This window comes from Colletotrichum siamense, assembly GCF_013390195.1.
Source record: "Colletotrichum siamense strain Cg363 chromosome Unknown KSG_Cg363_contig10, whole genome shotgun sequence".
NCBI classification, from domain to species: domain Eukaryota; kingdom Fungi; phylum Ascomycota; class Sordariomycetes; order Glomerellales; family Glomerellaceae; genus Colletotrichum; species Colletotrichum siamense.
Window position 1 is genome coordinate 205,083 of NW_023501023.1, and position 25,216 is coordinate 230,298.

At 51.6% G+C, this 25,216-nt stretch overlaps 10 protein-coding genes across 10 annotated transcripts; 4 read left to right on the top strand and 6 right to left on the bottom strand.

The window, feature by feature from the left end:
• Positions 1–454: 454 nt before the first annotated feature.
• lolP1-5 (Cytochrome P450 monooxygenase lolP1) lies at positions 455–2,176 on the bottom strand (the record flags this gene model as incomplete). The annotated part of the gene is made up of 3 exons (XM_036645814.1): positions 455–577; positions 644–1,818; positions 1,975–2,176. The coding sequence occupies 3 exons, from the start codon at positions 2,174–2,176 to the stop codon at positions 455–457; spliced, it is 1,500 nt and encodes a 499-aa protein (XP_036488853.1).
• Positions 2,177–4,580: 2,404 nt separating this feature from the next.
• On the top strand, positions 4,581–6,578 carry CGCS363_v013966 (Secondary metabolism regulator LAE1; the record flags this gene model as incomplete). Its single annotated transcript, XM_036645815.1, has 12 exons — positions 4,581–4,760; positions 4,833–4,880; positions 5,128–5,218; positions 5,275–5,297; positions 5,367–5,385; positions 5,437–5,559; positions 5,637–5,659; positions 5,710–5,747; positions 5,802–5,826; positions 5,884–5,996; positions 6,052–6,471; positions 6,527–6,578. The coding sequence occupies 12 exons, from the start codon at positions 4,581–4,583 to the stop codon at positions 6,576–6,578; spliced, it is 1,155 nt and encodes a 384-aa protein (XP_036488861.1).
• A 365-nt stretch (positions 6,579–6,943) lies between these two features.
• On the bottom strand, positions 6,944–7,501 carry CGCS363_v013967 (uncharacterized protein; the record flags this gene model as incomplete). The annotated part of the gene is made up of 1 exon (XM_036645816.1): positions 6,944–7,501. One exon carries the CDS (start codon positions 7,499–7,501, stop codon positions 6,944–6,946), a length of 558 nt encoding a protein of 185 aa, XP_036488831.1.
• A 1,133-nt stretch (positions 7,502–8,634) lies between these two features.
• cctO-2 (Cyclochlorotine biosynthesis protein O) lies at positions 8,635–9,738 on the top strand (the record flags this gene model as incomplete). Its single annotated transcript, XM_036645817.1, has 5 exons — positions 8,635–8,884; positions 8,947–9,069; positions 9,125–9,270; positions 9,320–9,400; positions 9,523–9,738. The coding sequence occupies 5 exons, from the start codon at positions 8,635–8,637 to the stop codon at positions 9,736–9,738; spliced, it is 816 nt and encodes a 271-aa protein (XP_036488318.1).
• Positions 9,739–10,077: 339 nt separating this feature from the next.
• On the bottom strand, positions 10,078–11,192 carry CGCS363_v013969 (uncharacterized protein; the record flags this gene model as incomplete). Its single annotated transcript, XM_036645818.1, has 3 exons — positions 10,078–10,217; positions 10,276–10,433; positions 10,495–11,192. The coding sequence occupies 3 exons, from the start codon at positions 11,190–11,192 to the stop codon at positions 10,078–10,080; spliced, it is 996 nt and encodes a 331-aa protein (XP_036488317.1).
• A 964-nt stretch (positions 11,193–12,156) lies between these two features.
• Positions 12,157–13,177, top strand: CGCS363_v013970 (uncharacterized protein; the record flags this gene model as incomplete). Its single annotated transcript, XM_036645819.1, has 2 exons — positions 12,157–12,345; positions 12,398–13,177. The coding sequence occupies 2 exons, from the start codon at positions 12,157–12,159 to the stop codon at positions 13,175–13,177; spliced, it is 969 nt and encodes a 322-aa protein (XP_036488881.1).
• A 1,680-nt stretch (positions 13,178–14,857) lies between these two features.
• On the bottom strand, positions 14,858–15,283 carry ansA (L-asparaginase; the record flags this gene model as incomplete). The annotated part of the gene is made up of 1 exon (XM_036645820.1): positions 14,858–15,283. One exon carries the CDS (start codon positions 15,281–15,283, stop codon positions 14,858–14,860), a length of 426 nt encoding a protein of 141 aa, XP_036488882.1.
• A 1,760-nt stretch (positions 15,284–17,043) lies between these two features.
• On the bottom strand, positions 17,044–18,250 carry CGCS363_v013972 (uncharacterized protein; the record flags this gene model as incomplete). The annotated part of the gene is made up of 3 exons (XM_036645821.1): positions 17,044–17,522; positions 17,590–18,141; positions 18,211–18,250. 3 exons carry the CDS (start codon positions 18,248–18,250, stop codon positions 17,044–17,046), a joined length of 1,071 nt encoding a protein of 356 aa, XP_036488879.1.
• Positions 18,251–19,251: 1,001 nt separating this feature from the next.
• CGCS363_v013973 (uncharacterized protein) lies at positions 19,252–20,176 on the bottom strand (the record flags this gene model as incomplete). Its single annotated transcript, XM_036645822.1, has 3 exons — positions 19,252–19,363; positions 19,416–19,953; positions 20,011–20,176. The coding sequence occupies 3 exons, from the start codon at positions 20,174–20,176 to the stop codon at positions 19,252–19,254; spliced, it is 816 nt and encodes a 271-aa protein (XP_036488880.1).
• Positions 20,177–21,147: 971 nt separating this feature from the next.
• CGCS363_v013974 (uncharacterized protein) lies at positions 21,148–21,619 on the top strand (the record flags this gene model as incomplete). Its single annotated transcript, XM_036645823.1, has 3 exons — positions 21,148–21,191; positions 21,252–21,504; positions 21,566–21,619. The coding sequence occupies 3 exons, from the start codon at positions 21,148–21,150 to the stop codon at positions 21,617–21,619; spliced, it is 351 nt and encodes a 116-aa protein (XP_036488884.1).
• Positions 21,620–25,216: the final 3,597 nt, after the last annotated feature.

Sequence of the window (25,216 nt, forward strand, 5' to 3'; positions counted from 1 at the left end):
GAGTAAGCGGAGACTTTGTGTCTTTGGCAGTCGTGTTGTGCTGTCAAAGCGTGAAGAATTATTTTGGCGTCAAATCCAAACCCCGGAGAAAGGGTGCAGACACCGAGGTTTTTGCAGAAATACCGTCGCTATGCGAGGCCATCTTCGCTTGTAGGTACTCGGCCCGATGTTTGTTACGAGACAATACATGATGAAAGAGGTCCTTGCCACTCCAGGTTTCATGATATTCGTAAGCCGCTACTCTACTGGTTCGTAACGAATTAGGGACGAACCTTCATTTACCGCCCAGGTTGATTGAGTCAAGCTCATCGCCTCTGTGGACATACTAGACTTAAAATAACCTCAGGTATGTGCCCGACGAACGGCGTCACGACACCAGAACCCGCCTGCCGGCATTTGAATTCAGTTTGAAACTGTCATTTCTCAACTATTTATGCTATTCACGCCTTACGTCTCAAGCAGGCGTCGCACGCTGAGTCACCTTGACGTTGAACTCCTTCTGAATATGAACCGCGAAGTTCTCCGTCGTCCAAGGTTTGGCGGGGTCTACAATCGTGAAGTCAAACCGCCGAAGAAGCTACGTAGCAACCATCGTCAGCGATCACCTTTGACGTTGCAAAGCGGCAGGTAGGCGGGAACTTACCTCAACATAGACCTTGTTCAGCTCGAGCATGGCGATATTCTTGCCAAGACACTCCCATCGACTTCCCACTCCAAAGTCCAGCATAACTTGGGTATCCATCACACGGTACTGCTCTTTAGAAATACCGAGCCACCGCTCTGGTCGGAACATATCGGCGTCTGCCCCGAATACCTCTGTCTGACGCATCACTGCAAAAGGAGACCAGGCCACGTTGGTTCCCGCAGGAATGTGCATTCCATAGATCACCTCGTCTTTGTCGGAAACCTTGGGCAATAGACCCGTCGCCGGGGGGTAGATTCGGATCCCTTCCCTTATCACCGCCTGGAGATACTCGAACTTCCTGGCTTCCGCGTCTGTGATTGGCGATGAGATGCGGCCCTCAGCAACACCCGCCTCTATTTCAGCCTGCAAACGGGCGTAGACATGTGGGTTCGTCATGATAAATAGCATTGTGGTTCGGATTGCTGCGGCAGTAGAATCAGAACCGGCAATGATTTGAACAGTCGTTTCACCTTCTGCTTCTTCTTTCGTAAGGCCATGGGAGACGAAAGAGCCAAGGATGTCGCGTTTGACAACGGGCTTCTCGCCGTAGCGCTCCTCAACGGCCTCTGCCGCCCTCCGCATGACATCGCCAATACCGATGATATCCTTTGAGCTGGGCATGAAGAACTTTAGGGTCGAGGACTGTAGGATTCTGAGCATCCAGGGCTGCAATGCAATGACTAGTAGCGAAGGCAGGGTTTTCTCCGTGATCTCAATATACCGCATGGTATCGGCGTCGGCTTCCAAATACCCAAATTTCTTGCCAAATCCCAAGGCGGAGATGACGTCCAGGGTGAAGTACTGGACCTTGCGAGCCAAGTCGACGGTCTTATATTCAGACCCAGTCGACAAGTATCGCGTTTCTAGTAGGTGAACCAGCGCTTCAACTCGTTCGTCGATGACATCTTCCACGCCATCGACATCCTTACCTGCGTAGCCGGCTGCGAGCTTGGCTCGAAGAGTGTCATGATATTTATCGTCTAACGCTGTGAAAACACTGTCGGAGTATGGGTCGAAACGTAGGCCCAGATACCAGAGGCCTCGCTTCCAGTGGGATCGAGCCGCCCATAGAACTCGCAGCGTAGCACCATCACCGCAGAGGACCCAATTGGGCGCAATCCGCACAATGGGACCTACAGAATGGGTTTCATTAGCTTCGCATGCAAGCGGATTGCGTAGATGAGCGTCGCAGACTTGGTGTATATGCGGACTAATTGTATTGGGCATACACATCGCAGGTTGGATGGGGAACGTGGTTAGGCATCCTTGACAGCGGAATTATTACGCACCATGCTTCTTGTTCAGGTCTTGCAGAATGAAAGAGAGTTTGCCGCTGAATTGTGCCCTCATGAGCCAAAGATCGGTCCAGTGTGCCCAGAAGGGCCCTGGAATGTGTCTCATCCGTGCATAGTCACGTACTCGGCAGATGACCAGGTACGCAGTCCATAGCACTGCGGCGACGGATGCCACGGTAGTAGCAGAATACTGCATCCTGAGCTCTTGACCCGGCTGATGGGCAGCTGGGCAGGCACAACCAAGCAAAAAGCAAGCTCAGTTGGCAGAGGATGGGAGCACAAGACGGCCCTGGGGGTGAGACAGGGGTTGGGATGAGGGGGGCGAGGACGCGAGACGTGAAATTTGTCGTGGCGGGACCCGGAAAACGGGCACCTGGCGACCTTGGTTGTTGACAAACAACTCGCTGCGCCGCAAAGACTTGATGCTCAGGACTGCCGGTTGATAGCTGTCAGATTGAAATTGAAAGCGGGAGGTGACTGGATGTACGGGCAGTAGACTTTGTGACGCTTCCTAGGTCATTGCACAAAATCCGAGGTCTGGAAACCTGAGCGGGTTCGGACGGCAGCGTCTGATAGTGTGATGCGTTCGAGCACGTCTGAGGGCCAGGATAATTGTTTCGATGATGTACTTGCGCGTTTTTTCAAGCGACGTGCTGACTGAACATACTAGTGAGTACCTTCGACTGAAAAAGCAAGACTATTCCTGGATATGCAGCTCTGCTGGGGGTTCGAGAAGAAGTGATTTGCGACTTGCAAGGTGAGGATTTGAGGTGCACGGGCGTGAAAGTTAGCTGCAAAAGTAGCAAGAAAAGCAGAAGGGCCTGTCAGAAAAAGAAAACGGGAACAGTAAATACGAAAAGCCCATCTCGAATATCCCCTGCTGTGAAATGACACCTAGATATAATCCTGCATCTTCGCGTGAGCTAAAGGTGACATCTTGCCCAATGTGTGTTGGCGTAGCACTGTGGCAGGCCGTCACGATGCATCAACGGCCGCCGGCAAATACGGGGCAGCAAATTGAGTGCGAGGTGCTTGCTGACAGGCAGCAGCAATCTTTCCAGTTTGTGGATATGTTTCCGTTGTAAGAGATGGGAAGCTGCAAGAGAAGACGACTCCCGACCAGGATGGTGACATGGATGTTGGTGATGTTGCGGTGCTAGTGATGCACACAACCTGTAGCTTTGCTGTTCTCCGGCGTAGGGCATCTCACTGAATTCGTTTGTCTCTCCAATGTTTGCGACAGAGACACAAAGGCACTGGACTGTGCATCCGTTTAATGCCGTAATCCTTCGGGCCTTTTTCAGTCTAAAGACGTTTCAACTGGAAGTTGTTTGGTCCCATGGTGCCGTTTGAATCCGAACTAATAATTGTTGTTCCATCTCACAGTTGCGATGGTGTTCTTCTCCGTGCCCTTGGTCCCGGGATTGAGACCATGTGCCTAACGCATCGGCCACAACATCCGCAACGGGCTCGGGTAACGGTGGGTGGGAATTGTGGCGCACCTCTGTTCGCTCGGTGAAGAGCCCCTGGCAGCTTCACTTATCCTGCATGGGACAAGAGCTCGCCTTCATTGAAGCCATGAACCGAAGATGAAATGAGCTGTGCTGTTGCCCATGGGTCAAGTGGGTGGGTTTCCGGGCGCCAGCAGTATTCTTTCGCAAGCCAAAGCACCTTCGATGCCCTCCTCCGTATTGTCTAATGTTCTTCCATTGCAATTCAAGCGCCTTACATTGTCCCCCACTCGACCCCCGAAGATGGCGGGGTTCCGGTGCTGTGTTTCGGCCAGCCAGAGCGGCATTCGTAACACACACCGAGCACCTAGACTCAGAACCAAACGGGTATTGATACGGGCCGCTTATGAATGATGCAGTGGGCGATGAGATGCATTTGATGAATTGACAATGGCCTGAATGAAAAGAAACTTGGTAGTTAATTTCCCCTTGGCCCCATTTCCTCTTGCCGACAGCCCAATGGGCGGGCATCGCTGAGAAAGCTGTTCGGCTTTTTCTGGACTCCTCATGTCATCATCTTCATGCAGCTACTAGTCGAGCACCTTGGAACCGCGTTAGTGTCATAGTCCCCTGAAGACGCAAGACTCTGTCGGTAAACCACGCGATGCAACCCGGAGCGTGGGCCTTCTCGCTTCGCTGCCGTCTGTCTCTCCTGCGCAGTCTTCATCCCCGTTTGGCTGCATCACATCCCACCGCACTACAGACGCGAGGCCCCTAATTCCGCAGTAGTGTCTCCTCGCACGTACATTGAGCCGGCGAGAAACGTCTGCAATCTGCAGTCTGATGTATCACAAAGAATGCCCAGTTGACCGTTGCCTGAGGCTGGTCTGCCTCTTATTAAAGACATATGACATTTTGCAGCCCGCTAGGCGTAACCACTCCTCTTCTCCCTGCGTCTGCTTCGGCCTCCTTTGATCTTGATATTTTCCTCTCTGGCAGTCTTTGCCTCTAATTCTCCCGCTTGAGTCTCTTCGCAGCTGTCTGATGCTGCATCAGGATACTCGGCAGCTCATTCTTCTCAACACAGCCACTTAGGACCCCATTCACAGTTCCGAACAATTGTGAACCCTCTCAGTGGAAGCTCGCGCCATGGTCGTGTCTCCGCCGCAGTCCCCGGTCTCCCCGGTATCTGCCACAAACGCCCACCAAAGGCCCGCCGAATCCCCCAAAGCGGCCCCAACTCCAGCACCGCGGCCAGAAGACGCCTTCTCGCCGCCACCGGAATCTTCATATGCATTGGCGTCCGAACAGGAGCCAGCGCCGCAGATTGTAAGTGAAGGCTGCATGCTAGCTTCATCCATGGACATCGTCCTCGGAGGAAAAATACTAACCTGCCAATAGGAAGCGGACGCAGTCGACAATTCTGACACCGATTCGGCTCTCGGCGTTGTTAGTCTACCATATTTCCATCGTTCACCCGCCTCTCCGCCCCTTGTTGCCCCCTGAAGACTCCTCCACTGCGACTCCAACAGTAGCCACTCCCAGAGCGCGTACAGAGGACGCACTGGAGACATCTGCGAGTCATCCGAGCAGACCAATCGTCTTTCTGCCTTTTGATATCCTGGCAGCGTCACGCATCGGACCACAAACCTTCTTCGCTAGCCAAGGAGTTTGCCTGCTAATTCCCGTTGCTTAGCCTTTTCGCGATTCGTTGACATCGCTGCGGTCAAGCATTCGCCATTACCAGCACGAAAATGGCCGTACGTATCATGCCATGAGTGCGGGGAGTAAGTGATAGTACGTTGTCTCAGTCTGCAGCGTGCCGAACTGACCGCTTCCTCAGAATATTTCCTTCCAAACGATGAGGTGAGATTTGACCAGTGCAATCGAACCCCGGTTATGGGTAGTGATTAACACTTTCATTCGTGTTGAAAGTCGGAGGTCGACAGGTTGGGTAGGAATTCTCCGCACGGCATCTGGGTCACCGTGGCTGACTGCTGCACAGATTTGCAGCATTATGTGATGACTCTTACGATAGGAGGCAATCACTGCCTCTGCCCGAAAAATATGGGTGCCAAAAGAGTGCTTGATCTCGGAACTGGCACCGGAATCTGGTCCATGGAGTATGGTAAGATGGCCCCTCCTCGCACAGCCCGCCCACTCAAGGGTGAGATTAAGGTCTGACATGATTCTGACAACCACCAGCGGATGCGCATCCTGATGCTGAGGTAGCACTTACACGTGTCAGAATTTCTGCCACTGGCTGACAGTATGGCAGGTGATTGGAGTCGATCTTAGCCCCGTCCAGCCAGACCTGTGAGTTGCCCTCCATTCACGACTTGCCAGTTGCGCCTCGCTCATCATAAGCAGTGTGCCCCCGAATTGTTCTTTTGAGGTATGTTTAGACAAAACGAGACCGTTATTGAGTTTCATCTGACAGGATGTCACAAAGCTCGATGATTTGGAGAAGGACTGGACGTGGTCACGACCATTCGACTTCATCTTTTCTCGCATGATGACAGGCAGTTTTGCAGACAATAGAAGTATCGTCTACAAGGCTTTTGAGTGAGTTTGACCTGTGCGGGCCGTTGGTTTGGTCGCCTACTGATACGCTCTGAAGCGCCCTGGAGCCAGGCGGCTATTTCGAGGCCCAAGATATGGCTCTTCCTTTAGGTTGCGACGATGGGACACTATCAGTTGATTCAGACCTTTGGAAATGGGTGCTCCTGGTAATGGAAGGTATGGCAAAGTTTGGTAGACCTGTCACCGCTGCGGAGCAGTGGAAGCAACTCATGGAAGAAGCCGGTTTCGAAGACGTTGTTGAGACCATCTACAAATGGCCCACAAACCGTTGGCCTCGAGACAAGCATTACAAGGATCTTGGCATGTGGAGCTTAGAGAACATGGACCAGGCCCTTGAGCCAGCCACGCTTGCTCCCCTCACAAGAGCTCTTGGATGGAGTTACGAGGAGGTTATCGTTCTCGTCAGCAAAGCCAGAAAGGTATTGAGAGATACGAGCGTACACGCATACTGGCCGATGTAAGGTTCCCCTTCTGAATACAAGGTCAAACTCAATGCTGATATGAGGCTGCAGATACATCGTTCACGGGCGAAAGCCATATAGAAGGGACAAGGGCAGGGCGTGAAAAGAAAAGCATACGAAAAGCTTCAGAATACGCAGAACACGAGTCGACTTGCGGATACCCCGAGTTGAAAATTAGTAGGAACAATCTAATCGCGAATGGAATCATGAACACGACTTTTTCCATCAATCGCGGCTCTTCCTGTAAAGCTTTTCAAACCAAGACACGCTGAACATACATATACGATACTCCCAATTGATATTTCCCATGGTCTGAAGCTTCCATATCACCGTATTAGCACAGAATGCTGTGTGGACAACTTGTATCAAGGATGCTATATTATATGCTATGCCAATCTATATGAACATGTAAGGCGATGTTGCCGTACCAATCACCAATCCTACGGCTGTCGGCCATTATATTTGTACCTAGTAGTGAACAGACTCCTCAAACTCAATAGCAGGCTCCGCTTCCTTCTTGTAATGGACGGATTCCAGAAATTCGATAGCGGGCTCAGCTTCTTTCTTGTAGTGAACCGACTCGAGGAAGTTGATGGCGGGCTCTGCCTCGGCCTCTGGCTCCCGCTTGTAGTGGACGGAGTCTTCAAACTCAATAGCAGGCGCAGCTTCCGCCTCACGTTTGTAGTGGACAGAGTCTTCGAACTCAATCGCTGGCTCGGCCTCCTTCTTGTAGTGGACGGACCCCAAGAAGTTGATAGCAGGCTCAGCCTTGGCTTCGCGCTTGTAGTGCACGGAGTCCTCGAACTCGATGGCGGGCTGTGCCTCCGGCTGAGCCTCCTTCTTGTAGTGGACCGACTCGAGGAAGTTGATGGCGGGCTCGGCCTCGGCCTTGGGATTGGCTTCTCTCTTGTAATGGGTGGACTCCAGGAAGGAAATGCTGGCCTCTGCTTCGGCCTCAGGCTGTGCGACGGGGGCGGCAACAGTGAGAGAAGCGCCAGCGAGGAGGAGGATGGTGGAGGCCTTCATCTTGAGGTTTTTCAAATTGAGGTTTGGATGGGTGAGAAGTTGAGGGGCAGATTGTGAAAGTCAGGTTGAGAGGGGAGCGGATGTCTGTCGATCATAGAGCAAGACTTCAGGTACATCTTTATACAGGCCAACCTGCTACTTCTGCGAATGCAGTTGCAATGACTTGGACATCTTCGGTGGTCTCGCAAGCTGCACTAAGGCGAAATGGGAAGCTGGCACTACACTGACTTGGATGACCTGGTGCTGTCGGCATTGGATCCGACGAAGTTGCCATGAACAGTTTACTGGCCAGCATGATAACAGACTCCACCGACATGCTCCAGGAACTTCTGTTGCGGGGAGGGCCAGGGTCTTGACATGATGACGTACTCTCACTGTATTATGGCGTTCGGTTTCGCTACATCTTCACTTCCGGTGGATCTCACATCCTCTGTCAACTTCGAAATGTGGTATTCGCATTCACAAGAAGTAAGTAAGATGAGCTGCGGCAGTTATGAAAGCTTCCAGCTCAGACGCGACATGAGGTTGGATTGGCTTTGAGGTGATTCGTGCGTCGTGTGCTTCAGTGAAGCCTCGAAGCGGGATGATACCAACACAAGCTTTCTATCAAAAAGATCAAGCCTTCTTGATCCGCAATAATTAGGACTCTGGCCCGGCAGACCCAGCCCCTTGGGCAGACGGGACCACTTAGTTCGAGCGATCAGATTGAAATAAGCTTTCCGAAGTCGGCTGACTTGACCAGAAAGGAAGGTGAGTACCCATATCAAGCTGTCGAGTCAGGTTCGGGTAAGGGTTGAATGAGCTCAGAGCCGGGTGAATGGGGGTTAGAAAGCGGAATGCCGGCGACACCCCGCAGCTCAATTGGACGTGCAAATCAAAGTAATCAATTTCACATAGTATGCTCGTATAGTGACCAGGAACCGTAGAACGCGCTGGAATCCCCAAGCGCAATATCATGATAACGAGTCATGTTGGGTCGGGTTGCCCTTGCTTGTCAGCTCTGGCTCGTCCAGACCTTTGGGAAGACTCCTTATCATGTTCCATGCTCTGGAACTTGACAAACCTCGAGACGACTTGTCATCGATTCTTGACCTCTTGTACCGAGTCTCTCGACCAAGTCCAATCCATCAAAAATGGCGGGAAGATACTTCCCCTTAACTGAAGCGAAAGATGCCGCGGAGCCTGAGCTAGAGGGGTTTCTCTCGGATAGCGACAAGCCAAAAATGTACCCTCGCGGCGGCTCATCCAGAATGACCTTACGCGACAAGTTTGCTACCTCCTTATTCGTCGCCAGTTGCGTCCTTTTGGGCCTTTCTGTGTGGATTCATTTGCATCCCAAGCCACCAACAGACCGACAATGCGTGAAGCAACTCAATGTTCCATGTACGTCACAACTGAACGCCACCAATAGTTTCATAGTGTGTTATAGCTAAACCCGATATTAGCACCAGTTCACGATGTCTTGGAGTACGAGGAAGTCCAATTCGACAACGCTTTCTGGAAGCCAAGCCCATACAAGGGCAAGCCGACACCTGAACTGGAGGCGAAATGGAAAGAGCTGTGGTATTGTAAGTTCACCATGCGGGCTTATAGCAGCTGTGGCCACCGACTAAGGAAACATAGATGGCTCTTTCGACTTGCCAGACTCATACCTGCCCGCCATGAACAAGTCCTCTGGTGGCGTTGGGGGAGATCCCTGGGCCCGTACCGAGTCTGGAAATCTCTTGGCGGGGCTTGAAGTTTTTCACAACCTTCACTGCCTCAACCTTGTAAGATGATGTCTTTCCCACCAACATTGACGCTGACTGAGATCCAAAGGTGAGACAATATGCGCACAAAGACGAGTACGACTACAGCAACGATCCAGCGTTTCACGGAAGTCCCGAGCTTGTCCTAGCGGTGAGTCGCCTAGATATCCCGTGTGGCAAGTCTGCCAAGAAGAGCCCGCTGCGCGAGCATCAGACTTTCTGAGACTTGTACTACTGTGTTTAAGATTCCTCGGCAATTCTAATTTCTTCCAGCATGTTGATCACTGCATTGAGGCGTTGAGAATTCGATTGCAGTGCGCCGCCGACGTTACACCATTTTTGCACACGAAAGGCGCCAAAGGCACGCAGCCGGATTTTGACTCGCAACATAGATGCCCCAAATACGATCGCATTGTGGGGTGGGCCAAGGAGCGGCAGATCATGGTCGAGAAGTCGGACTCGAAGCAGGGGCACGGGCATCATGGATGAATAATTATATCATTAGATCAAATAATAGATAGTGACAATTGATGACGAGATAGGTGTGGCAGAGGTAAAACTAATTTGATATGCTTAAAGTTGATTGGGAGTCCCATCCTGCTACGATACATCGCCAGACTTTTGTTGTCAAATAAATCAAATTGCATGTGCTTATCCCATGTCCGTGAACAGTGGACCATCTTGCGCCGGCCATCGTTTCCCCGAGGGTAAATCAAACAATGGTTCTAGGTTACATTGGCAAGCCCCCAAAACAATAGCTGAACATCGCCAAAAAAGCGACGCTCACAGACCCGTTATGTGCAGAGTGAAATGCATGTGGATATCATCTTAGTACAGACCGACGAGGATGTCACCGCGTACGCGGGCAGTGACGTGGACTTCGGCTTCCAAGTCCAACTTGATACCGACCATGAGAGCGGCCTTGGTCAGTTGACCCTTGTCGTCGACGGGACCCTTCAGGAGGTTGCCTTTAAGCTTATGTTAGCATGCTTGGCAACGGTGCCAGGGGCTGACGGGGAAGCTTACCGACGGGGCCGTTGGCGTTGCCAGAGAGGTTGGGCATGGGGACGGGCAGGCCGGGCTGGGGCATGCTGCGTCCGAGCTGACCGTTGTTGGGAGGGTAGGAGGTAGGGTAGGCGGGAGCGCGCTGCTGCTCAGCGGCATCGGTCTTTTGGCTGGAGGCACTGAATGCATGAGCGATCTACATGCCAAGATGCTGGAAGAAGCCGGTGGGGTTTTACTTACGGAGAAGACATTGTGGTAAGGAATCGGACGACTTGGTCTTGGAGAGAAGTTTGGAGTTCTTCGGGTGAGCTGGCCTCGTCGAGTTCTTCGGGATTAAGAAGACCTCGTTCTAACAAGAACTGCTTGGATGGTGACTTTGGCGAGGGTTTGGGGCTTTTGGCTTGGGGGACTTCAAGGTCTTTCGATGCGTTGTTGGCTTCGACGATAGAAGTCAAAGAAGAGAGGGAGCGTTGAACGGAATGGCGTTTCTTATCAACTGGTGATTCGGATTCTTGAGGAAGAGAAGAAGCTCGAGAACGATTTCCGTTGTTGGCGGGAGGGAAGTTATTATTGTCGGTTGAGACTCGGATGGGTAGCTTGAATGAGAGAGATCTTCTGAGAGCTCCTGGCGCAGCAGAACTGTCTTCGGGTGGAGAAGGTGTTGGAGTAGGAGTTTGGGACGGGGCCGGTTTTGCAGGGGTCTCGGCAGGGATTGATGCAGCTGATGCAGAGAGGCGCTTTGACGACGTGCTAGAAGCTCGGGATGCGTGGCCTGGTCTCTTGGGGATTGGTGGCTGCTGCTGCTGAGGAGGAAGCTCGAACTTTGAGGATATCGTGGCGATCGGGGAACCTGTTCCCACGGACTTTTGCTTTTTATGTTGTTCTGTTGCGGTGTTGAGAGGTTGCGATTGTTGTGGTTGTTCGGCCTGCTTAGCCATCTTCAAGTTGGAGGGGGAACATGAGGAGCTTTAAGCTTCAAATGCGAGCGCGGCCGAAAGAACCCGGTATAGATAGTTGATGCTATCATTTCTCTCCGTCCGTCCATCCTAGACAAACTTGCAACAGGAGCAGAGGCGGCTCTGGAGAGCCAACTGACATCGTCCGATGTTGAAACCAGCCGCTCGGATCGAATTTCGCGTGCTGTGTTTTGTCAGACTTGGCTAGACCACGCCGACCAACGACTCTCGCTCATGCGGATAACGGTCGCGTTTCCAGAACATCTGAAAATTGGCCAGCGTGGTACGATCCGACTGAGTAGATAGAACGTTTTTTGGTTGCATCGGGGCTCGTCTGTGTCTCAGAGTGTCTTCATGGGAGGCTCGGCAAGGGTCGTGTGCCCACCATACCCATGTCAGCAACCCTTATGCCGGGGAGTTTCAATGGCATCGATCAGGGGTCCTCGAAGATCTGCAACATGGGAATCGCATCTGACATTTTGCAAATGAGCCCATCGAAATCCGATTTCTCCTCCACTGCGGTAGCATTTGGCACATCTCCCAGGTGCCTGCCGGCGCGTTCCACAAACATCAGTCGATAATCTTCAACTTATTCAACGTCTGTTCTGATCTTATGGAAGTTTCAAAAGGGTGAAACGGCTCAAGCAACACCCTGACTTAACGGGGTTGAAGATCCCCCCGAAACCATCGTTACCACAGTAAACCCCCATTGCCACGTCGTGTGAGCCGATGTTCAACGACCCTCACAATCCACCCTTCAAAGCAAAAGAGACACGTTGCTCGACGAAAACTATCACTTGACAAGAAAACAAACACATTTCTCGCGCTCACCTGCCCTTGTCGCATTGATTCAGGCGCTCATCGAGAGCTTCCCATGGGCCGTTTTTTATCTTTCGATTCTCGTTGTCAAGCGTACCTTGCAAATCATTGAGACGCTCAAGTGGAGATGGTTCTGTCACTCCTAGTCAGCTTCGGCACGGCCGTCGGTGCCCATGAGGGCATCAAAGCCTCTATGGCCAAGTCCCGAAAGGAGGAGCATCGAAGTCGGAAGAACAACCTTATTGTCCATTGCCCCAAGTCATCCCAGTACAGCCCTTATCTCGAGGGGCGGCGGGTGGTACTATCCGGAGACAGGGTAAGTGACCTCCCCACCACAAAGTTTGACAGATGATCTGACAATGCAACAGCTTTACATTGACACTGGCACCGCTCACGATGTTCCTTTCGGTCATCCCTTTGAGGGATACTACATCCCTTATCCCGACTCTCGGTACGCGGGGCTGGTGACCACCATCACGCCTGAAGCACCAATCATGAACTGGGTGTTTATGGACCCTCTCACTTACTCATTCCAATTTGGTGTTCGTGCTGTGGCAGATGCCAACCTGACTGGGCCCTGGGATTGCACCCGTCAAGATCGCCGACTTACTTTCTGCGGCTGGGAAGGATTCTGTGCCGTCCTTGAGGATAGTGGTGTTTGGGGTCTATACTATGACTTCGACGGCGATGGAATGAGAAAGAAGTTTGGACAAGAGGGTCGAGTGGTAATTGAGATTGAGCTCATCAGAAGTGAACTCAGAACACCAAAGCCAGAACCTGAACCAGAGCCCCAGCCAGAGCAAGACGTGACTGCAACAGCTGAGCAGAAAGATGAATCGGCTCAACAAAAAGGAGAAAATCCGACAGAGCCAGAGAGTTTCAGTCCAGAGAGAGTCGATGCTCCATCAAAACCTGTCCAGGAATTCGGGGTCACCTTGGAGGAGAAGATGGAGAGGATGTATGTTGGAAAGGTGGCGGATGAGGAGACTTATTCTGTAATATCTGAACCATTATCGACAATGTCTACGCTATCGACAGCCAGCGGTAGCATGCCAAAAAAGAGGAGGAAAAGGAGAAGCAGGGCAAAAAAGTACCAGAGCCCGAGCGTTGAGAATTCGGAAGAAGAAAAAGGGACGGCTGAGGTCTAAGGCCTAGGATATGGGATATGCGATATAAGTTGGGGAAGCCTCATGGTTGCAAGGTGCCAGTGAAGAATCAGACGAGGCAGATCTGCAGGGACTGAACTTTTTTTGACGGCGCAGAAGGACATTGTAGGAGGAGCAAGTCGTTTAAACAAAGCCACACTCTCGGTCAAAGACTCCTGGAAACGGGCCATCCGTCCGAGTGAATTGTCACTGCGGCCCCTAGTAGGATCGCTGGGAGGGGTGATAACACATGGGTCGCTGGCCAGTTCGCGTAACGTCATCCGCATGGGTTTAAGGGTATCGTAGCCGATGAGACGGGGAGACGTTTCCAACTAGGGCAACAGCTGACAGGTGAGGCATTGTCGTCGGATCCGGCTGGGAGGATACCTTACCTCAGCTGTCACCACTCCGAATGGGCCCTTGTTTCAAGCCGGCGCCGGTCAAATCATTATCCTGCGATGGACCTCAATGCTAACGAAGGCCGAGTGATCGTAAAATCTGATAGTTGAGAAGAGAAGATATCGGTTGAGCATCACGGGAGGTGAGATCTGACAAGGGCAGATATCTATCAATCAGACATCTTTTCAGAATTGAATATGGCCGAGGCCACCTTTTTGAGTCCGATGTCGATTCAAAGATCCAGGTGTTTGACCTCGTTTCACGTGACAAAGCTGTTGATACGACCTCACAATGGTGGGCAGAGACGATGTTGGGAGTGAATGTCAACTCGGAAAGTTTTGATGAAGACCGATGAAGATAAAATGGACTGAGCTCCTCGCGTTTTTCATCCGAGTTCACCAAGCAAATCAATCGACCTGCCAACCAACCAACCAACCAACCAACCAGACACACACTCAATCAGCCAATACCATTTGCATCACAGTGGTAGAAAAGAGCAACTCAACCATACAATATTTCAGTCTTTAGGCCAATAACCCGATCAAGAAAGTCCTAAAGTCACCCGTCAAAGTTCGTCAGCAAGTAAGAAACAAACCTTGCGCCTAATTGCAAATGCTGACAAGATGAGATTAGATAACCTTCCCACCTTGCGCAATGCCTAGAAACAACGCCGCACTCAAAGCCATGCGCGCTCGTCAAGTCGAGCGATTCATCACTCACCTAAAGTCGAACGACCCCAACAACGAGCTGGTCAACCTTGTTAGCACTAGCGACGTCTCAGAAGCGCAGAAAATGGCAAAACTCTCCGCTGCTGACTCTGATGAGGAGTGTTGGCCGGAAACCTGGAACAACGGTGACACTCCTTTCAAGACCTTTTTCAAGCGCCATTTCCTCCGATGGGCAACATCTCAACGTGCTCGGGATGAATATGATGGACCTGCCAAAGGAACTCGATCGCAGGTCGCTAAGCGCCTGGCGGAGCAGCAGTCTGCCTGAAGAAGCCGCATTTGTCATAGGGAGTTTAGGGCTAGAGCACCATCTTGGATTTAATTTGTTTTTTCTGCTATGTATTTAGGGGTGTCACGGGTTCGAGAATATAGACTAGAGGAGACGCATCAAAAGGGTTCAAGCATATAATTTACGAAAGCGATAGATCTATTGATTCTTTGAGATGATGTCTCAATCGTGAATCTTTTGAGTACTCATAAATAATTTGCTTTTCGGTGCAATAACAAGAAGTCCGTATCACGAGCTTTGCCTACAACCAACTTCTAGCCACTAACTTTATGCAAGTTCGAATACTTTCCTGATTTGCTCATGAGTCCAACTATTTGCAAGACACAGAGCCAAGAGAATGCGAGCCTTCTGAGGGTTAAGATCGTTCCCAGCGATAATGCCCAGTTTTTGGTGCTGCTTGCTGTCCACAACCACCCCCGCTCCAAGCCTCGACGACTGCACCACAGTGATTTGCCCATTGGAATCTTTAATGGCTTCACCAAAGGCAGCAATCTCGGCTGGTGTACCCAAGCCTGGCCCGAAACCGGCCGACACGATTCCTCTAGCACCAGCAGCAACGCAGGCTCTCACCATGGCTCCGTCGGAACCGGCATGACTGTACACAATATCCACACGAGGCAATCCATCACGCAGCAGATCAAGCGAGAACTTGTTGCTGGGAGAACTCAGAAGCTGCGACGTGATGTTGACCATGTCTCCATCGACATATCCGATTGGTCCTCGCCATGGAGATTGGAAAGCTCCAACGCGAAGAGTATTCGTCTTAGTGACGGTCCGAGGCGAATGGATCTCATCATTTATGACCACAAAAACGCCAGGACTGTTGGAACGCGTGTGCTTGTCCTTCGAAAATTCATGAGTCGCCACTCGAAAGGCTGCCAACAGGTTGGCAGCTGCTTCGGAGGACTTCCCATTCAGGGGACGCATACAGCCAGTGACGACGACGGGGATGTCTAAATCCAGAACAAGGGAGAGAACCCAGGCTGTTTCTTCAAGACTAGCAGTCCCGTGGCCAACGACGATGCCCTCGATCTTGTCCTTTGGGTATCCCTTCTGAGCCATCGTGTTGCATGTCTGGGCGATCGTGAACCAGTCTTGAGGTTGTATGGCGGTGCTGTCGATCGGAGGCTGGAAGTCGTAGATGACCGGCTTAGCGCCATGGAATATCTCCGAGATCCCACTCTGGTCAAGTATCCGTTGGCCTGAAACGCGTTCGTCTGTAGCGTTGTAGTCCATAAAGTCGAATTCATCCATGGCGATGGAAGCGATTGTGCCGCCGGTGGAAATAAAACCAACTCTTTTCGTCAGCTTCTTGACACCAGAGGCTGTCCTTGGGCCATCAGATAGCTGCGTTGTAGAAGGTGTGTCATTTGGAATATGAGTATTATCCTTGATTGAGGGGTAAGGTGATGATCTGGAAGGATTCGCTGCGTGGTGCCGCCGAGACGTGATGTTTTTGAGGACTGTCATGTTGAAGTTGTTGTTGCGCACCGCTAAACGAAGTGACCACAGCTCGTTTCAAGGCAGTTCGCCTCAAAAACAGGATTCGAAGGGGCTGTCGCAATGATCAAGGGTAAATAATGACAGATGGAAGTGCTTGGAAAGATAGCACCAGACAATGACGGGAGCTTTGAGCATCCTAGTCTGACGAGGGAACAAAAACGGCTCCGTGAGTAATTTGCCGGCAGTACCATCCCGCGGTTTCTTGCGTAACGTCGGAAGGACGGAAGACTTGCCACGATTGCGCTATCTTCGGGAGGACAAAAGACAAATAAATCAGACCGGGCTCGTGTATCTCAAAAACAAACTAATCAGTACGCCGGTTGGCCCCCTTTCTGTCGCATGAAACGTGTGCGACAAACGGGTGTGTTGATGCCTGCACGCCTGGCAAGATATCCTTTCGTGGGACTGGGCGGCGGAAGACGCGTCCTCAAGTGACATCGGCTTCGCGCATGTGTCTTCAGCCAGCGGATTGGACGTAGCTCAGTAGCCAAGGGCCAACGAACACGTGTCCAAAGATGTTGCTGTTTGAGGTTGTTGCCGCTTAACTGGAGCAAGAAAGCATATGATCCCAAGATCAGGCCGTCTACCCCAGTAACTGTGCCTTCTGAATCGTCTCTTTCCGATGAGCACAAAAGTCAGAAATGGAGATAAACTGGGACGATGCCGTGGGAACAGGAACAAAGGTAGGCAGGCCTAGAACTCCGTGGGAGAAACAAATGCGTTACCTACCCGTCAAAATTCAGACCGGGGGTCCTAGAACATACAACATACGAAACAAACAAAAGTCGTAATTCGTCGAGGACCTACTTCGTCCTTGTCTAAAAAAAAAAGTAGGAACTGATACAACATGGCGCCCGAGGCCATCGGAGCAGTTTTCCGCCCGAACAAGTGTCTAGGCCATCGCATATCCCATAACGCCGAAATAGACTACCACATCGGCACACCTTCACTTATTCTTCCTTCTCTTCGTCGTTGTCGTACCGGCCCAGGCGGCCCAACGGGCTCACCATAAACACGTCCTCCCAACGTCCGCTCGCAGCCTTTCCGTCCCAGTCACCGCCACTGTACAGCGGAAGACGGAGTTTTCCCGTGCAGTGCTCGTCGATAAAACGGCAGACCTTTTGCATGTCGCCGACAGTGAAGTCATCCATGAACCACAGCATCGTCCGAGGGATGTCCGCCGGGCTGAGACGTTGGGTCTGGGTGGAGGTAGGTGCAACAGAGGACGCGCGTGTGCTCTTTCTGCGCGTTGGAAGCTGTGGAGACGCGATGAGAGTGGCATCGTCGCTTGGAAGTATCTTGGACTGTCGCCGCGTGGATTTCGGGGTTGCCTGGGCAGCCTCAGCCGGGGTTTGTGATTGTCTGCGCTTTGTGGCGGACGATTTGGTCGCGGGCGTCTTCGTGGCGGGCGTCGACTCGTATCTGGAAGCTGTTCGGCATCATCAGCAAGTATTCCAGCACAGTGAAAAAGCAAAGCAAGGGCCCGAGAAACTTACATCGTCGACGTTTGTCGCTCGTGGCCTCGGACTGCTCGGCGAGACTCTCACGCTTGCGCTTCGCACTGAGCTTGGCAGGTGTCGCAACCGCCTCAACTGCGGGCTTCACTTCCTGGGCCTCGGCCACAGACTCCTCCATGCGCAAGTGGCCGAGAAGTGCAGCCTTGACGTTGTCATCATCTACATAACCGCAATAATCGATCAAAACGTCTGGCGCGTCGACGCGAATCTTGTTCGCGGGCTCCCACGAGACATCCTCGCCTTCGGCCGAGTAGCCGAGCCACTGTACCAGCACTTGCCACTGTCCGCGAACGCGACGGTGTTTGAGAAGTCTGTAGGGGTGGTAAAGCTCGCCGATTTTGAGGACGTCTTGACGTGTCTGGCCCTTGAAGCCAGCCCAGTATTCGTAGAGAAGCCCAGGAAGATGTTCTTGAATATCCCATTCGGACACGTCAATCCGGTTGCCTTTTGAGAGTGCAATGAGGGTCACGAGGGCAGTCTCGGGGTCGATGGTATGGCCGACAATTTTCTTGATCGTTTCGTACGGGAAATCTGCATCTTGAAGATTTAGCGGTGAACCTGATAAGATGGATTAATGACGGTGAGTACTGGCAGACTTACCTTGCTCAGAGAGCTTTGAGCGGGGTCTGCCTCGAGGCATGTTTGCTGCGCTTGGACAAAGAATTACTTTTTGGTGACAATGGAATGTGGTGCTTGGAGATGCGACAGGCAAGTTCGTGGTTCCGTAAGTTGTCGCGCTCTAGACGCGTTCGCGTCGATCGGAACCCTGTTTTATTTTTATTTTATTTTTTCCCTCGGTTCCTGACGGGCCGGCCTTCGGGCCCGAAGTGGGGTCCTTGGGAGTGGGGCCCGAATACGCCGTTTAAGTCGGCAGATTGATCTGCGAGGCCCGAAGTAAAATAAGACACCCTCTTCCCGCGGTCTTCCGATGAATAATAGCAAGACTTTGAGTCTTCATCTGAGATACACAATTATTCGGGGGATGTGGACCAACAATTGGTAGTTTAAGACTACCTAGATGATACTTCAGGAGCAAATCATCCGTGTCCCTGTACGCTAACCAGGCTTGTTCCAGCACATGCCTATCATTAGTTGATCTGTGTCTTTGCCATGTCACATGCTCTTTACTAAGGATGCGTGCAAGTTTGATTATGAGATCGTTCAAGAGTGCTGTGACGGCGGAAATTGTCCATGCATTGATAGGAGCAGGACCCTTGGAGCTAAATAGCACATATTCAGTGGACTCGAGCAGCACACCCAAGCTATCAGTAGTGATTTCCTGAGAGTTGAACACTCCTCATGTGTGGCTAGCCTGTCTATGAGGCACAGATTTTTCACGAGATGAATGATTTTGCATGAGAGAAGTAGTCGAGAAGAGGATTTGGGTACCACTTAAATTGATTAAGGCCTAGACGGCCGGTGTCATGTTATGTTCATCGCACCAAAACTAAATACAGTAGAAGAATTGTTTACAAAATTTGTATGGGTATCCACGTTCCCTCATTCCCAATTTGCTCATAATGCGCCGTGGCTCCGCGCTGCGAACCGCGATGGAAGATGTCGTTGCAGATGTAGCTCGGATGCCTGCGGGTATGGCTTACCTCCCCAGGCTCGAGACATTCAAGTACGGCATGAAGCCGTTTATCGGAAGTTGCCGCTGCCGTTGCAGCGAGACAGAGGGATGGAGCTCTGCTTCTTGATGCAGGCAGTGATGGCGCCGCCAACCCAGGTGACACCCTCGTAAGAGCCGTCCCTGAAGATATTGTTAGCTCAAGCTTAACTAATCGATAAAGGTTGAAACTTACTCGTGAGAGTCGGCCATGAAAGTACCAGTCTGCTTGAGCGCGCCAACGCAGCCCTGGAAGGTGCGGCCGTACTTGCGGTTGGTCCAGGGGCGGGTGATAACGACACCAGTGTAGCCAGGGTCGACAGTGCCACGGATGAGGTAACCCTGAGTGGTAGTCCATGTGCGAGAGTAGTCAACCTTGAAAGTGAGACCAAGCTTCTCAATGAGCTTGCTCATGTCGAAAGAGCCACCAGCAGTGACGCCGTTGGAAATCGCGTAGGACTTGGAGATGGTGATGTCGATGCCCTTGCTGCCGGCACCGATGACGACAGGGGACATCTGCACGTCCCAGTCGACAAAGCGCATCTGCTTGTCGACAACGAACTGGTAGTTGGCGTTGCAGTCACGCTTGCCGAGGGCGAGGTCGGTGTGGTTGACGGGGATCTCGGCAAGACCCTCGCCAGCCTTGAGGTAGTCGTGGTCGATCTCGGGAGTCTCGGCCTCAACACCCTCAACCTTCAGAAGAAGGTTCCAAGTGTCCTGAGTAATGATGGCGGCTGTAAAAGTGATGCACGGTCAGTACGTTTCAATTCCGGTGGTTGAGGCACGCTTACTCTTGCCACCCTTTCCGAAGACAACCATCTCTCCATTGCGGAGGTTACGGTCGAGGGTCTCGGTAATGTTGAGAGCGGGATCCTGTTCGGCGAGGATGGGAGCGGGCGCGGCGCTGACTGCAGCAGCGAAGGCCGAGAGGAGGGCGATCATGCGAGTAGAAACCATGTTGGGCAAATTGAAGAGATGTTTGAGACCAGAGAGGAGTGGGTGGATGAGGATGAGAGTGATGAGGAACAGACAATACTTGGCGGGATTCTTCAGAGGTTTTATAGATATCTGCAAGAGTATCACGACCTGGTGTTTCCGACTCAAGAGATAAGCTTCAGCAGTCACATCAATGATCAACAATGTGGCGCGCCCGCCCGCTTGCCTCCGCCTGGATCGTCTGGAGTTGAGGTTGCGTTCATCCGACTGTCGGTCACTAGTCAAGCATGTTCCCTACAAGCCTGTCCCCGTAGAATGGGTCACCCTGGACCTTGTTCGTTGGGTGGACCAACCCAGTCAGATTTGAGATCCCTTCCTGGTATATTCAGGGGCCGATCTTCTCCATACCTGGACCCCGTCCCGACAGACCGTCCAGCGAGCCTTCGTTGCGATGCCACTCAGGAATGATCAGCCTCGTGTTGTCGTTGGTTGGAGCGCCGACCTCAGACGTCGATGACCTACTTTCTTAATTGGGCCTAGCAGCCCCCATACCGCACGACTCAGCAGCCGTCACGAGAGTGACTTTGTGGTCGGTCAACCTCCTTGAGATAGAGGCCTCAATGAACTCCCAAGGTGACAGCCCGATTATCATCACCCCCAAAAGCCACTAAGATTGCGGAATTCAACGCCGTGACCAACGAGTAATGTTTTCAATAGCCGGTATCCAATAGATTGCCCACGCCTCAAAGAGGAAAAGGCACACGATAGAGTCATTACGAGATGCCATTATCAGGGTTCCTAGGCGAACACCTCTCGATCTCATGTCTTACTTCCCAAACCGAAGATTTATTTCAACACTCGGTTTCGCCGTTCCGTTCGACTCAACTCAAACCACTCATCAAACCTTCTTGTCCACATCATCCCTTCCACTTGACTCAGTCCTCCCGTCTACGCACAAGACTCTACCTTTGTTTCCTCAACGCAAATCCAATATGCAAATCTCCACGCTCGCCACTTTTGCGGTTCTTACCACCGTGTATGTTCCACCTCCACGCGAGCTCCTTCATGGTTCACGGTTGTACTGACTTGACTTCAGTGCTTTCGCCAAGCTCCACAGCGCGGCTGTCTGCGTCCAGAGCAGAACGTACGGCAGCACTGGCAACGGAACTCCTTATGGCATCACCTACGGCTCCTACAAGGACTACGAGATTGATACCACAGCTACCCAGTGTGCTTGCGGCTATTACAAGAACCGCAACACCGGCAACAAGCAGTGGGACAAGTGCCCTGACTGCACTTTCGATGGTCTCCAGTGCACTTCTGGCGGCTGGCACATTGGTGGCGACGAGGTATGTGATGAGACAGCGTTTTATTGTTGAAAACCAGGCACTGACTGAAGCCTTACACCAGATGACCTACTACTGCGAGAAGAAGTGTGGCGCCCAGGGAGCTGAGGCTAACTAAGAAACTTGACGCTGCTCGAAGCCGCAGGCGGAATAATTTTGGAATGGTTTTAATGGATGAAAATGCTTGATACCATGGGAGTGTGGTTGGATTCTCTTCTGGACGTAGATATTCACTTTTACTGTATTTACTTCGACGAAACAATCAATTACCGTTCAACTACACCTTTATTTTTGACTTTCGGGACTTCACAACACTTTATCTTGATGCATAATAACTTAGAGTTTATTGCTGCCGCACAAGCCAACTTTTACATGTCGTCATCAGGGTTTTGGCTTTCAGCCTGCGCAGTAGCGAAAGCCAAAAAGATGACTCGGCAGTTGCAAATGCGCCGGCGTTTCTATCTAAACAAAGTCCATATCTTAATTCGACTTCAATGTGCTTCTTCATTCAATCTTCACCAAACTCTGCAATTCTCTTCTAAAACCTGCGAAGTCGGGCTATCCCATGACCTGTAACCATCAACCTGCTTCGCGGCCCCCAAGGCGAGTTGCACAGCAATACCACTCCAACGTCGCACTCCCATGCATTGCTGTGGGCTGCCGCTACAGTGGCCAAGCCTTGCCACTTCCGCCCAGAATTGGCATCCGCGGGGGTGGGCCTTGAGACTCCAGATGACACAAGAACAACGACTTCAGAGCCCATTCCAACAGTTCCCCTTGCCCACGTGCCCAGATGCCAAACTCTTGGCACAGTGAAACAATCTGTAATATTCTCAAATGCCGACATTGGTTGCCAGCAGTCCAGCAATAACGATTCAGCGAGGATATTGCCGGCTTCTGCCCATTTACCCTGGAGTGTAAATCAAAAACGGAAAGATATTCAACGGTGCACTAGTCATGCATGCGGAACGGGGCTGGGGGCTGGTCCAGTGACCCCCTGGGCTGAAGGGTTACTTATGCCCTACCAAAGTGCACCCTACAGGGCTTCAGCTAACGTCGGGTAGACGGCAATTAAGTTTTCAGGCATGCCCCATGTCAATTCAGCTAATGAGCTCGCTGAGATTCAACCATCCTTCGGGTAGGCCCCAGCTGATCTCTCTTTCAGAGGAGGTTCGGTGCAACGTTGAGCTCAGCCCAAGTGCGCAAATGTCCACAGACGGTGAGACTTCGTCCGATTAGTGCGGCTGTCAGGCTAGGCCTTCGGGCTAGAAATAGATGTTCCAGACCGATGTGCAGCGACGGCTAAGCTGTTCAGGAACCAACAGCCGGAGGGGTGAGGCTCTTGGTCAGCGGGAACAATAATCTAGATAAGCTTAACATGCCAAGTCTTACTTCGACAGGCATTTCAGGATGCTCTACAGCGCGGGCAGACTTACCAAAGCTTGTTCACTCGGGTAAACGTAAGCATCTGCTCAGCTTGGGGCTCCGGGACAGCTATGGACATGATAAGGGAAATGGCAGACAAAATTGTTTCAAATTGAGAGCCCGATGGCATAAACTCAAAACCTTGGGCAGGAAACTTCCGCTCTGTCTCCATGGTGAATTAACAACACCTGGGGCACGCTGGAGCCCACAGGTGATCCTAATTTCCTCCACCAATCAGCATTGACTTGTTTATTTCAGCTGCAATGGCTCACGGTTGGGAGCACCCTTGTACAACGCAATACTTTTGATTAAGTTAACACAAGGTATCCCTTTTGGGCAACCTCGCAGAAGCGCTGCACAAGCCGTTCGTACCTTTTCCGAGTCCTCGGAATCCCAGCCTGTGCCATTCATCTTGCTCACAATCTCCCTGCAATAGTTTCATGTCCAGTAATGTTCCAAAACCGTGATGACGATGGTCGATGTCATTGGTTATCTGGACACCATCTGATTAACCTCATAACCCTGCAACGATCCGCACTTGTGTTGGTAATAAGTGGATTACCTGGAGGGTGCGGTTTCCGCGGGACCTACGTTGACTTTCTGGATGTACATTTCCGGGAATCTCTCCGAAGCAGCGTCTTGCGCCTCATCATTTTCTGACAACCGGTTTCGACTCCGACAACTCCGGCCACCGGCGGTGAAAGCAGGCATGGCGAGTCGTGAAGTGGGTGGCTTGATGGGTCGGGACCACATTCAGCTCCCAAGATGGGGTAACGGGAGCTTATTGTCACAGACTGTTGTCATTCGCAGTGCCACCAGGTAAGCTTCTCGCCGGACCTGCTTTTGCACCGTGCTCGGCTTCAATCCCCGCGTCGATGGAGAGTTGGGCATTGGAATCTATCTGCTGTATCTTGTGATGGAGGGCGCCAATGGAGACATGTACCCACCGTCTAGGACTTGGTTCAGGATGATTACGACACATGCTTCCAGTGGACCGAGGACTTCAACGGAGATCGGAAAGTACGAACACTCGCCGTGATTGTTGGGACAGACGGTCCAGGCTCTCAGCCCCTAGGTGCCTTAAGTGACAAAGAAAGTGTACCGCCGTCTACTCTCGCTGCAGAATGGCGAATGCGAGCATCATGACTAACATCAACGCATTCGACATTTTGTAAAATCACTCGCCAGGGTAAAAAGCCGCTAAGTCCACATTAAAGGCATACAAGAGCAAATCATGGTATTTTTGCCGCAATCACGAAGTCTATACCAGTTCTAGCAAAATGCAATATCTGCATTCCAAAGATCGATGTGATCTACTATCGCCATATCAAGCGGTGAAGCACGCAGAGTAGGTGGGTACATACTAAACATCACTTCATGTGACTAAACTTGAGATATGATATCCTAATCTTCTGCCTGCTGGTCCATTTTGCTGTGTAGCTGTGTGGAAACCCCCACTGAGTCAAGAATCGCATACACGTGCTCTGGGGTCGCCACATATGCCAGCCTCGTATCCATAACAAAGGATGATACCATCCAACCCACTGTGCTGGCAACCCCAGATTCAAATTGGACCCGACTAGGTAGTGTAAAGTCAATGGTCATTTTGCTCATCCCACTTTGCTCCGAAGTCATGACTCAGATGCGGCTCCTTTGGGGCTCCTCATATTTCTCATGTCTAGGGTCCCGGGGACAGAGCGAGCGCCTCCGTGGCCGTGCACCCACAAAGCCCGAGCCACAGTCAGCTATCCTTGTCGAGCTGGACAGTGAGGTTCTCAAATGCGCCCGTTTCAATCTATGAGATGCTTCCTCTTCATCCTTTAACGGAAAGATATCCAGAAGCTAGACGTAAATCGGATCTGCTGCCCGAAAAGGTTAATGGCGGATCATATGATGCACCAAGCGTCTAGAACCTCTGGGGCGGGACCGAATGGCTGGAACGTTCGGTCAGTGTGCGAAGACCCTGACCTAGCCGGGCAGACTGCGTCTAATTACTTCGTGTTGACCAGTAAAGCACAGATCATCACTGTGATAGCAATCGCGGCGAGATAATTCGCGCTATAATCCTACTTCGGTCGTATATTCGCACGAGGCCGCAACGTGACCAGCAATATCATTATGGCGAGTCAGCCTAACCAGGCTGTAAAGTTGGTCTAGACATCATGGGTTCATCACGTGTGCTTTTCAGATAACGAGGATGGTAAATTCGCAAATAGGACATAGTCGAAATGAGACTTGGTACGCGATGGCAAGAAAGACATCTCACCCTACCAGCGGAGAATTTCTCGCT